This window comes from Stenella coeruleoalba (assembly GCF_951394435.1).
Source record: "Stenella coeruleoalba genome assembly, chromosome: 10".
Classification (NCBI taxonomy): Eukaryota; Metazoa; Chordata; class Mammalia; order Artiodactyla; family Delphinidae; genus Stenella; species Stenella coeruleoalba.
Window position 1 is genome coordinate 102,123,311 of NC_137156.1, and position 13,104 is coordinate 102,136,414.

Sequence of the window (13,104 nt, forward strand, 5' to 3'; positions counted from 1 at the left end):
TGAGTTTGTCCAGTTGAAAGATGTCACAGCAGGAGCCCTAGCAGAGACAGGTGGCAAAGTGAAGCTCAGAGAGGGCAGACAGCCTGTCCGGGGTCACACAGCGGGCGGGACCAGAGGCCGTCTCCCACCCATGCTCTGGAGACCCTCTACCTCCACGGGCAGCCACGGGAGCCACACAATGGCAGGAGTTGCAAACCTAAGTGCTTAGGGGGCCAGGCTGGAGACATAAACAGGAGAAGGGGCCAAGGGGGCTCTAGGGCACTGTGGAGCCTGTGCTCTGTCGAAAGGGAGACCAAGGTTGTGGGCTCCTTGTGGACAGATGTTACAAAGTTTCAAGAAAAACCTGAAATTTGGACATTAAAAAAAAATTCTTGATCTGTCACTGCTGGTAACTTGTTTGATTATTTTAAACAGATGATAAAATGTCATCTGCAGGACTCCCCTGCGGGGCAGGCTACACCCACAAAACGCCCTCTGCATCCTCTGGCCTGGACCCCACAGCCTCTACCACTGGGGGCGCTGCAGAGAGAAAGGGAGGCCTGGAGGGATAGGGACACGGGCCCATGGCCTGAAGGAGTCCCAACCCAGAAGAGATACAGTCCTCATGTCTTCAGGGCCCTGGGAGATGAGAAGCAAAGCCAGATCTGCCCCCACCATCTGAGAGAAAGGCCTGTCAGTCACCACCATGCTGTGTGCTCTGGGCAAGTGTCCTGTCCTCTCTGGGCATGAGGATGGTTTTCATCCACACCAGAACAGTCCTGGGCAATTGGCTAGAGGTGGGTTTCGGCTTCTGACAGGGATGTGGGTCTCTTCCCAGGCAGACTTAACCCTGTTACCCATGGACCCAAACCAGGTTCATGTCTCCTGAACTTGAACCTGCAACTAAAGCATTTCCTAGACCATCTGCATGCTGTCTGCCTGCCTGTCTCCACACACGAGGAGGTGCTCCAGGTGTCATTCACTGTGGGAACCACCCCAGCAGGTGTCGGATCCGATGCCCCCCAATTCACAGGGGGAGGTCCCAGCCCGCAGAGACCCCATCGGGACAAGACCCAGACTGAGCGGGTTCGTAAGTAAGGGAGGCCTGTGCTTTTAAACCCTCTTCGGCCCTTCTGTGAAGGCAGAGTCACCAACATCCACCGTCCCTCCTTGGTTTCAGAACTGAGAATGTGCCCTCAGCTGGGGCTGCCTCTCCCCAGCCTTGTTCCCCATGGAGGCCAGCCGGAGCGATGTCCTGCCGCAGGACGACAGGGCAGGCACCGCCCTCTGTCGGCTCCACCCGTGGCTGGGACGGGAGCAAGGCGGTCACAAACCCAGTCAGGCCACTCAGATGGGGTGACCCTCGAGGACAGAGCTAGTCAGAGCGTGACCCAGGGAGTCTCGGGCCTCCCCGGCTCCAAGACCTACTAGGTCAGACCCCTGGGGCCGTGTGGACTTCTCAGGATCCTGTGGTCCCAGCCCACAGGTGACCCTGTTGCACACTGAAGTTTGCGGAGGCCTGCTCCAGGGAGTGGCGGGGCTGCGGCCAGCCCGTGTGCCCACCTGGGCTGCACGCACACCTGGCACGTGATGTGGGCGGACGCAGCTGTTTCAGCTGGTCGTCATGGCAGCCACACCTGCTCCCCGCTCACCAGCACAGCGAGGTTTGGCCCTGGAACACCTCCCCCGCTCCGGGCCCACTCAGGTGTGCGGGGCCCACGGCAGGGGGGACTCACCTTCACAGGACACGCCGTCCGCCATGATGGCATAGCCGGGGAAGCAGGAGCACATGGCGGTGTCCCCGACCACGCTGCACACCTGCTTGCAGGGCCCGTTGTCTGCGAGGAAACCGCACGGAAGTCAGAGACCATGCGGCTCCGGCCTACAGGGCACCCCACTCCTGCCCCTTTCACGAGGTCACCCCTTCAACCCGCTCACACACCGGCTGGTGTCTGGGACCTGCCCCAAAACACCCCTCCCTCAAGTAACAGGGATGCGGGTGAGGAGGACGGAGGGGAGGACGGGAAGGTCGCAGAGAACGCCCGCACGTATCTGAACGCGGGCTCCGTGATGCCTGGGCGAGCAAGGATTGTACTCTCTGCTTTACAGAAAGCGAGGCTGAAAGCGGCTGATGGGCCATGCTGGGGTCACCCACGCCTGCCCCAGGCTGCGCCCCCCATTCTCACCTCTCACAGCTCCTCACCCAACCTCCGACGGCGAGGCCAACCGACCCCCCGTGCCCGAGAAGCAGCACGCCCCGGTGGGGCCACCCCGCACACGCCCAGCCCCGAGGGCTCCCCGCCTGCCCACGGCCAGCTTACCTTTGCAGGTGTTGGGCTGCGGCACGGGCAGCGCGATGGTGTTGGGGACCACTTGGGAGGATTCGGGCCTCACCGCTGACTCCTCGGCGGCCTCCGGCTTGGGGCGGTCACCGTCTGTCACGGACAGAGCAGACAGGAGGGGGGTCTCGCGTCTTCAGGCAGCCTCGGGCCCTAACAGGCGCCATGCCGGGCTCTCGAGGTCGGGGGGCGGCTCATTTTACCCACCCCCATCCACCCCACGGGAGAGGAAACTGAGGTTCAGGGAGGGACGCACCTCAGGCCAGATCCGTCTCACCGCTAATCGGGGCAGGGAGGGTGGAGGAGGACCCGTCTGTGGCCCCAGATGAATCTACCCCGGGAAGCTGGCAGGGAGAGGGTCCTTCCAGACCAGGTGCCGGAGCCTGACCGCCGCGGGCCCGGTACTGGGGACGCGGCTAGGTAGGCGGGGGCCTCGGTGGCCCAGGTCCCGGCCCTGCACTTGAATCCAGGGTGGGCCGCTGGGGCTGCCCTGCAGATGGAGCCCCAGGAGGGAGCCCGTCTGCCTGGCCTCACAAACCCATCGCTGGGGACCCTCGGCGCCGGCGGGTTCCACAGTGTGGGGTGGCGGGAGGCGAAGTCCCCCACGGTCCCCACCCGAGGAACACCACGCTCTGCGGTCAAGATCAGCCCCGCCCCAGCACCTGCCCCAACCGTCCGGGCCCTCACCTGGGCGGCAGGTGCGGCCATCGTCCTGCAGCGAGAAGCCAGGAAAGCAGGCACAGTGGTAGGAGCCCACGGTATTGATGCACAGGTGTTGGCACAGCTCCCCCGGGAGGAGCAGGCACTCGTCCTGGTCGTCACCGGGCAGGCTGTTGGGCAGCTCAGTCTCCGTGCCCAGCGACAGGGCCTCCCGGCTCGTCAACTCCGCCTCTGAAACTGGGGCAGGGGGCCATGCTCCTGATGAGACCCAGGCTGGCCCCAGCAAGTGGTTGGGACCACAGGCCCTCAGGAAACCAGATCAGGTCTTCACCAGAACCTTCTGTGTGCTCAGCTGAGACAGCACGATGAAGGACGGATGGGTGGGTGGATGGGTGGATGGGTGGACGTATGAAGGATGGAGGATGGATGAATGGAGGGGTGGGTGGATGGGTGGATGCATGGGTAAGTGGATGGGTGGGTAGATGGAAGGAAGAATAGATGGGTGGATGGTGGATGGATGGAGGGTGGATAGAGGGGTGGGTGGACGGAGGGGTGGATAGAGGGGCGTGCGTGGGTAGGCGGACAGATGGACGGGACGGAGAGGTGGGGGGGGTGGATGGAGGGTTGGGTGTGGAGGTGGATGGAGGGGTGGACGGATGTGTGAATAGATGGATGGGAGGATGGGGGAATGAGTGGTGCATGGACCAGAGGATGGGAGGGGGATGTGTGAAATGGATGGGTGGATGGGGAGGAAGAAGTATGGATGTGTAGGTGAACAAAGAAACAGGAGGGTGGGTGGGTGGAGAGTGGAGGGAGATGGGTGGTACTAACTGGGCAGAGCAGATGGTAAGTAGAAAACTGAATGAGACCACCATCTCATTCAGAAAATCTCATCTCCTGAAAATCTCATCTCCTGAAATAACAGGAGCCCATCATGGGAGGCCACAGAACTCTGTCCAGAGCGGAACTTGTGCCTTGAACCACAGATGAAGGTGACCAAGGTCCCCACAGAAGGCCAGAGGACCCCCAGCCTTGCCTAGAAGCCCCAGCAGTTCTCCCCCGTCGGCCAGCTGGCCCATATGCCTGGCCTGGGGAGCAGCACGCACCTCTCCGTGGTACAGCCTCAGGCTCCGGAGGCCGGCGGACCTCGGGCACGATGAGGGGGTCTTCGCCCTCACAGCAGGAGAGCATGACGTGGTTGCAGGGGTAGCCGAGGTTGGGGTTGGACTCACACGACTGGCCCTCGGCCCGCACGCGGAGCCCCAGGCCGCAGCAGTCACAGCATTGCTGGAGAGAGAAGAGCCGTCACTGCCCAGCCCGGCCGCTCAGGGCCTTCCGCATGGCCTGTGAGCCTGTGGGACTCACGCTGGAGCCCCAGGCTCTGGGGAGGGGCTGACAAATGGGAGCGAATTCACCCTCGTCTCCACATTGTGCCCGGGATGTGCTCTCCGGGGGCAAAGGTGTCATCTGTCCCCATTTCCCGTGTCTGGCTCAGCTAGTGCAAGTTTTTTACAATAATTCATAAATGGCCTCTTATGAAAAGAACTACAAGTTAACCCACAGCCACACCAATTAACTGCTCCCATATTTACCAGCAGACTGCAAATCTATTCAGGCCACCTAAAAGGCAGCACTTCCCTTAAAGTTACAGATAAGAGACACTGGGTGAAGCTTTCAGGAGAGCTTTTAACCGGGGCTGACTCAACTTGAAAGTACATCTTTTTTGCTCTCCCCCTTCCTCCTTTTTGGAACAGATGTGATGGCTGGAGCTCTAGCAGCTATTTGGGGTCATGAGGTGACCTTAAAGATGGAAACTACAAGCTAAAGATGATCGAGCAGAAATATAGAAGCCTGGGTGCCTGAAGATATTACACAGATTCACCCCTGTCCCAGACTGCATGCCTCCAAAAATAAAGTCTTTGATTCGTTTAAACTACTGTGGTAGACTGATTACAATAACAGCCCCAGTCGTTCACTCTTTACTGTGTCCTCTGTCTTTGCAGTCTGATAGTACAGTTCCTCCTGTCGAAAGACAGGGTGCATTTCCCAACCTCTTGACTGTGCCTCATGACTGGCTTCGGCCAACAGGAGGAGACAGAAGTGACAGTGCGCCTCTTCTGAGCCCAGGCCTCAGAAGGCCTTGCACACATCTATTCCCCATGTTGGAACCCTGCTCAGCCACTACCTAAACAAGCCCAGGCTAGCCTGCTGGAGGTTGAGACCACATGGAACAGGGAAGTGTCATCCCAGCTACAGCCATCCTAGACCTAGTGCCAGCAGAACCATTAGCTGGTGGCAGCCAAGGTCAGCTGGGCATGGCCCAGGTCAGCACAACTACCCTGACTCATGACCTGAGCCGGTCATCAGCCACTAGGTTTGGGATGGTCTGTTACACAGCAGTAGCTCACTGATACTCCAGACTGCATCTCCCAGTGGTGAACATATCCACTTAGTGAACATACCCACATACTTGGTAAACAGTTTGCATTACCTCTGATCCTCACAAACACCCCGAAAGACATGAACTATTATCCCCATTTTATAGATGGAGAAGCTGACGATGAGGAAAAAGGACTGGTCCAGGGTCAAACATATAAACACAAATGGAATTCTAAACTCGCCAGTCACCAAGGTCCTTTCGCTAATATCAGTTATTTTTTAGGAAAAATTGACCCCAATGAGAGAAAATTCGATGTCAAAAGCCTCTGCCAGATGGTGCCCTCCTCCAGAGGTCCCTCAACCGTCATCCAGGCTTGTGGTTTCTTCAACTCCGTCCCTTTCTCTCCCCCAAACACAACATCCTTCTGTGATACTTCCTGAAACTGTTCCAAGTTTGCCCTCATCCTCTACAGCACAGACAGCCAGCTGTTAGCCCCCAAAGTCCGTTTTCCCTCCTTCCACATTTGCAGTGGGCACACGACCTCTCCAGAATAAGGACTAAATTTCCCAGCCTTCCTTGCAGCTAGGCAGCCGCCAGACTAAGTTCTAGCCAATGTGATGTAAGTGGACGTACCGTCTGTCCTCTAGAGAGGGGCTTTCTTACACCCACGTTCGCAGCAGCAATATTCACAGTAGCCAAGAGGAAGAATCAACCCACGTGCCCATTGACAGATGATGGATAAACGAAATGTGGTCTCTCCAGACACAGAATATTACTCAGCCTTACAAGGAAGGGAGTTCTGCCACATGCAACAACGTGGATGAACCTTGGGGACATCACACTCAGTTGAAATGCCAGTTACAAAAAGACCAAAGAAAAAGAAAGCCCCGTGGGGGAAGGGAGTTTTGTGTTATTCACTTCTGCGTTCTTAATGCCTAAAACAGGGCCACCACAGACTGGTGTTCAAACAGTATTTCCCGAATGAATTGGTCCGTAGGATAACTGGTGATGTTTTCTATGCAGATGCAGAGCTCCCCTGCCCCCAGGCGTGAGCATCCTCCCCTCAGAGGAGCCCCACAGGGCGGCCCACCCCCTCGGCCCTCAAGGACCTTCAGGCTCAGGCCACACACGCCCCAGGGCAGGCTTGCCTTGTACAGGGAGACACCGCAGGTGTCGCTGTCCTCATCCCCGCACGCCGCGCCCTCCTTGGCCCCCATGACACCGGCCATGCAGCTCTTCTCCTTCAAGTAGGACACGCAGCAGTGCTTCTGGGCCGTCCTGCAACAGAGGCGCGCCTCAGCCCCACCCAGTGCCCCATTCTCCCAGGGAACCCGCCAGGAGGGACCGCAGGCCCTGTTTCACACAGGAGGCTGCAGCTCAGGGAAGAGAAGCCCCCGCCACGGCCCACCGCCGGTGGGGCCCCTGCTGGCGCCAGGGCATCGGCAAGGCCCGCGCATCCTCACCAAGTGACATGGGTTTTGTTCTCAGCTTAACTAAGACGACTCAGGCCTGGGTCCCACTGGGCTCTGTGTCCCTGACCAGATGAGGGAGGGGCTCCGTACTCCAAGCCCCCCAACAGGGCTGAGAAGGAAAGGGAGACCCAATCTCAGGAAGGGCTGGGCGGTCGGCCTGGGACCGCCAGGGTCCCTGGTCAGGCCTCCAATAACTGTAGGGCTGCCCCGGGCAGAGACAGCTGATGCGCCAGCACACAAAACAGGGAGATGAAAAGGTGGGCTTCAGTCCCACCTGAGGAAGGGCGTGTCCCAGCAAGGGCCATCTGGTGATGGACCTGGCTGGCTAGGAAGCAGTGAGTCTCCCACCACAAGAGGGATACAAGCACGCACTACTTCAAGCCTCCTGAATGCTGCATGCTCTGACTCCTAGGCAGCCCAAACTGGTGGGATGACCAAAGGGAAAGGAAAGGGACAAGGCTAGAATTTAAATGTTTCTAACGGAGGCATTGTGGGCGGGACAATAGGAAACATGGAGTCTAATCCTGGCCAAGCTCCCAACGAGCTGTGTGGCTTTGAGTGAATCACATCACCTCTCTGAACCTTATCTTCCTTATCTGGAAAGAGGAGTAGGCTGGACAAGATGGCATCCCTGGAATAAAGAAGGGGTGAATGGCTGAGCAGGATGTCACCCGGGCCTGGCACAAGGAGGGTGTGGGTATAACTGCTTCCTTTGCTGAGAACACTGTCATCAGAAGAAGCAGTCAGCGCACACAGCAGAGCACAGGGAGAGGCCAGCCTTCCTGAGACCCCAGGGTAGCAAAGTGGGGAAAGAAAGAGGGCTGACGGGCTTCCCTGGTGGCGCAGTGGTTGACAGTCCGCCTGCCGATGCAGGGGACACGGGTTCGTGCCCCGATACAGAAGGATCCCACATGCCGCGGAGCGGCTGGGCTCGGCTCAAGTCTGAGGTAGGAAATTCCAGTGGGCTGAGCACCGCCCAGCAGCAACGCAGCACCTGGTAAGAGAAGCAGCTGGCCGTCCCCAGGTGACAGCGGTCCCAACGTGTGCTCTTCCGACCGTGCTCACCAGGCCGGCGACAAGTCTGCACTGTTAGTTCATTCTTGGGGCAAGTCTCGGGCTCCCCACACCCGGAGAGAGCCCGGCCAGCCAGCCAGGCAGCCACATCCAGCCACCTGCGGGCACCTGGACGCAGGTGGAGTGGTGCTCACCTGGCAGTGCGGGGCCCGGGGCAGGGAGGAGGACACAGGGACATGGAGCCGGCGCCCACCCTACCTGCACACAGCACTCTCAGCACCGCTCTCGGGGATGTCCAGGCACTCATCGTTGTCAATGGCCCACTGCTGCCCTGCCGCACAGCACGTCTCGATCAGGTCCTTCGTGGACACTGTGGGTGGTAACACAGGCAGAGTCACCGGCTGGAGGAGGTGCCCGGTTCCCAGGTGTCTAGGCCCAGCGGGCGTGGTACGTGCTGCTGCCGCCGGGCCAGATCCCCATGCATTACTGGGCTGGGAACTCACTCACCCGCTGCCTGGGCCTGTTGCCACCAGCAGCTCACAGGCACAGGCTTCTCTGCAGAGCTGCCTGGGAGGGTAAGTCCACCCGGCGGGAGAGGGCCGGGAGGAGGATGGCCAATCACTGAGTAGTGGGGCTTCAAGGGCCAAGCCCGTCTCCAAGGAGACAGCCCTGTGCGGCCACGCCCGCTCCAGAGCTCTCCGTGGGGCCAGGACCATCACCAGCTCCTTCCCTGCCCCCCGCCCTGGGCAGTTTCTCCAAATGAACCACGTGCACAAGAACCCCCAGCTCAGGCTCTGCTTCCGAGGGACCAGATAAGACACCAAGACAGGACAAGACATAGGAAATAGCAACAGCATCGAGGAAAGCTCCTGGGGAAAATATCTGTGACCGGGGAGGGCAGGAGTCGGGGGTTGGGAGAATGTCTTAAAACTCAAAGGCACAGACCACAGGCTAAAAAACGGATGAATTTTCCTACCTCAAAATTAAAATTCTCTGTATAACAAAGAATTCTGTGGAGAAATATAACAGACTGCTGACAGGTTAAGAGATGTTTTGGGAATGTTCTAAAACTGACGAAGAATTGCTATTGAGAAATACAGTAACCTTCTGAAAATTAACATGAAAAAAACCAACCCCAAAGTAAAATACCTATGAAACCGGAAAAATGAGAAAGAGTGATAAATGCCAGGCACAGGTGCGAACCCTCATGCCCTGGGGTGTGGGAGTGGCGACTAGAGCAGCCAGTCTGGAGGGAGACCCAGCACCTCTTACACAATTAAACACAGGCATCATCCCGGACCCAGTCGTTCTGCTCCGGGGTGTGTATTGCAGGGAAGTTGTTTCCCGGACCCATATGTAACCAGTACAAGCTCACTTCAGTGTGATTTATGGAAGTGGGTGGGAGGGAGACTGGACTGTCCATCACTGGAGGAGTATGAAGAGAACATGGGGACGTCCTCCACGGAGGACTCCACAGATGTCAGAAATGGCAGACGAGAAGTACACACCACATCATGAAGCTGGACACACGTACACACAGCAACACAGAGCAGCAAAGGACAGAGCACTGAGGGGAAACAGGAAAAAGCCAAGTGAGATCCATTACGTGAATTGAAAAGATCGTGTGCAAAATTACAGTACACATTCGCATGAACACATAAAAGCAAAAAAAAAAAGAAACCCACACGGATTGAAGAGAACGGTTGCCTAGGGTAAGCGGAGGGAGAAATGTCAACGGGGAAAGGAGATAAAAGGGAATAAATACATCAATTAAAAAAAAGAGAGTCTTGCTAAGATGATAAGGAACCAGGAAATAAGGAATGCAATTAATGCAGCCGTTTGCCTCCGAGGTCTGAAAATAAACGACATTCAAAGATGAAGCCCGTCTCGGACACCTACATACGTGCTGAGGACACCAGGGTGTCACAGAATAACTCTGAACCTGGGTCCACACCTTAGTACTACCATGTACAGCCATTTCTCCTCCCTAGAGACTCAGTGTCCTGCTCTGTTATGAGGACCTACAGCTGCACAGCCGCTGAAGCCTACAAGGATCTCTAAATGTCCTTGAGCAGTTCACATAAGCTGGCAGGGAGGAGGAAGAAATGCACCAAGAAATGTCAGCTGCCTGCAAGATTCTAGGAACAGAAAGAGCTCACTAAGAATCATCCTCTTCACCGGCTTAGTGGGCGTTTCTAGTCATTGAGCGCTTCTGAGTTTCAATTTTCCTTCTAAAAGACGGGGAAATAAGCTTCAGTATCAACCTGAGGGCTGTTCTGAGGCACCAGGAGGAAAAAAAAAATTCTCGATAACCAGTGTCTACCAGAAACAAGTAGCAACATCACACCCAGTGGTGAAACATTAGACACACACCACACTGAAGTCAGAAATATGACAAAAGTACCGACTGACACTACTGTTTAACAGTGTCCTAGAGAGGCTAGCAGATGCAATAAAGCAAGAAAAAAAGCAGCAGCAGGAGTATTAGAAAAGAAGAGACGACAGTCATTATTTGCAGATGTTACAAGTTCATCTTTCTAGAAAATCCAAAGGAATCAATATTAACACCGTACTTAAATGAATACTAATTTATTATTATCATATGGTGGCAAAAAACAAAATCAACATACACAAATTAGTGGCTGTCCTATACACCAGCAACAATTAAATAGAAAAGGTAAGACAAAAAAATCCCACTGAAAAAAGAAATAAACCTGGAAATCAATCTATGTAAACACATTAAATCTACATGAAGAAAAAAAAAAAACATGTCTCATAGATATATAACAGTTTACTTTGTTAGAAATATATACCATGTGTCTAGATGGAAAGATTCAATACCGTAAAGATGTCAATTTTCCTTTATTTAACCTACAGCTTAGGTGGAATCCCAGAGTCCCAAAATAATTAGTCATGAAATTTGTCAAGTTGATTCTAAAATTCATCCCAACTAGGAAATGTCTAAAAATACCTGAGAAAATTTCCAAAAAGAAAAGAAGAGAGCACCCTTTAAAGTTTTAATAATTAAAAAGATAAGGAGATCAACGGAACAGAATAAAATTCAGAAACAGGATGATGTGCATATGGGAATTTAGTATATAATGAGAGTGGCATTCACACTCAATGGGGAAAGGATTGACTATCTGATGATGGGCTCTACCACACATCACACACAAAAATAAATTCCAAATCTATAAAGTCAATACTAGAAGAAAACCAAGGAAAATAATTTTAGGATAAAGAGAGACTTCTTCAGAAATAAAATCCACCAAAGAATGATACTGTACTCTTGTCTCACACCATATACAAATATCAACTCAAAATGAATTACTGAAACCATACAACTCCTAGAAGAAATCATAGGGGGAAAGATCCTTAACACTGGTCTTCACAACAAATTTTTGGTAATGATACCAAAAACACAAGCAATGAAAGCAAAAATCAACAGGTGGGACTACATCAAACTTAAAAGCTTCTGTACGGCAAAAGAAACAATAAAATTAAACGACAATTTACGGAATGGGAGAAAATATTTTCAAACCATGTATCTGATAAGGGGGTTAACATACAAAACATATAAGGAACTCATAAAACTCAATAGCAAAAAATATATATATATGTATATATATATATTAAAAAATGGGCAAAGGACCAAAAGAGACATTTTCCCAAAGACATAAATGGCCAACAGGTATGTGAAAAGGTGTTCAACATCACTAATCATCAGAGAAATGTAAATCAAAACCACAAAGAGATATCACCTCACACCTGTTAGAATGGCTACTATCAAAAAGACAAGAGATAGTAAGCGTTGGTGAAGATGTAGGAAAAAGGGAACCCTTGTGCACTGCTGATGGGAATGTAAATGGGTGCAGCCACTATAGAAAACGTTACGGAGGCTCCTCAAAAAAATTAAAACTAGAACTATCATACGATCCAGCAATCCCACTTCTGGGTATTTATCTGAAGAAAATGAAAATACTATCTTAAAAAGATATCTGCCTCCCCATGTTCATCAAATTATTCACGATAGCCAAGACACGGAAACAACCTAAGTATCCATCAATGGATGAACGGATAAGGAAAATGTGGTGTACACACACACACACACACACACACACACACCACGGAATGTTATTCAGCCATAAAAAGGAAGGACATCTTGCCTTTTGCAACAACATGGATGGACCTTAAGGTCATTATGCTAAGTGAGATAACTCAGACAGAGAAAGACAAATTCTGTAATATCACTTATATGTGGAATCTAAAACAGCCAAACTCATAGAAACAGAGGAGAACGTCTGCCAAGAACTGGGGGAGAGCAGGTTGGAGGAACGGACCCATGTTGGTCAAAGGGCACACACTTCCAGTCACAAGACGAGTAAGTTCTGGATCTAACGCACCGCACAGTGCTTACGGCTAACAACTTGAGAGTTCCAACGAGAGTAGGTCTTAAATGTTCTCGCCACAAGAACAAGAGAAAATGGTAACTGTGTGGGGTGACAGGTGTGTGAACTAACTTTATTGTAATAATCATTTCACTACACATGTGTATATCAAAGCATCACATTGTACACCTTAAACTGACACAATACTATAGGTCAATTACATCGCAATAAAGCTGGGGGAAAAAAAGAAATAAAATCCACAAGCAAAAAGGAAAACCTTAATACAACCGACCAGATAAAAGTCTAAAATACCTGTATGGCAGAAGACAGCCCCAGTCTGATCACATCACTCACTTTCCAGTCTCCACACAGCATTTATCACTATGTGAAACCCTCGTGTTTATCTATGAGCTTACTTTTTCATTTGTCTGTTTCTTCCCCTACAACGTCAGAGTTGCGACTTGAGTCTCTGTGGCCCCTGAGAGTGACGCCACCATTCCACGCTTAATCCTCTCTCATCACACTCCGTGCACATGGGGGTCTCACCTTGTTTGAACACCTCTGGTGGTGGGGATCTCGCTCCATTCAGGCAGCTTGTCCCTTTCTGCATAGCTCAGCTCAGAACGTCCTTTCTTTTACTGGACTGAACTTTTTCTCCCTAAGCCTTCTCCAAGATTGCCTTACAGAGATTAGGAGATTCCAACAGGCCCCTGGGTCTCAGCTAGATGACACGAGATGGGTGTCCTGTCAGGGGAACAGTAACGGCTGGAATGCACTGGTGCTCGCCACGAGCCAGGCGTGAGTCCAGGCACGTTCATCCCCACTGGTATTACGGTGAGGACCGCTGCTAGGCTCGCTCTAGACCAGGCGGG

The 13,104-nt window shown here is 53.1% G+C and overlaps 1 protein-coding gene across 2 annotated transcripts in view; it reads right to left on the minus strand.

The window, feature by feature from the left end:
• FBLN2 (fibulin 2) overlaps nt 1–13,104 on the minus strand; it is a 75,108-nt gene that overhangs the window by 14,716 nt on the left and 47,288 nt on the right. For both annotated transcript variants that reach the window (XM_079934254.1, XM_079934253.1), the window contains exons 3-8: nt 8,103–8,214; nt 6,507–6,636; nt 4,085–4,265; nt 3,006–3,215; nt 2,301–2,414; nt 1,716–1,817 (exon numbers count right to left, since the gene is read on the minus strand). In XM_079934254.1, coding sequence (XP_079790380.1) covers nt 1,716–1,817; nt 2,301–2,414; nt 3,006–3,215; nt 4,085–4,265; nt 6,507–6,636; nt 8,103–8,214 — 849 coding nt within the window. The remainder of the gene's footprint in view (nt 1–1,715; nt 1,818–2,300; nt 2,415–3,005; nt 3,216–4,084; nt 4,266–6,506; nt 6,637–8,102; nt 8,215–13,104) is intronic.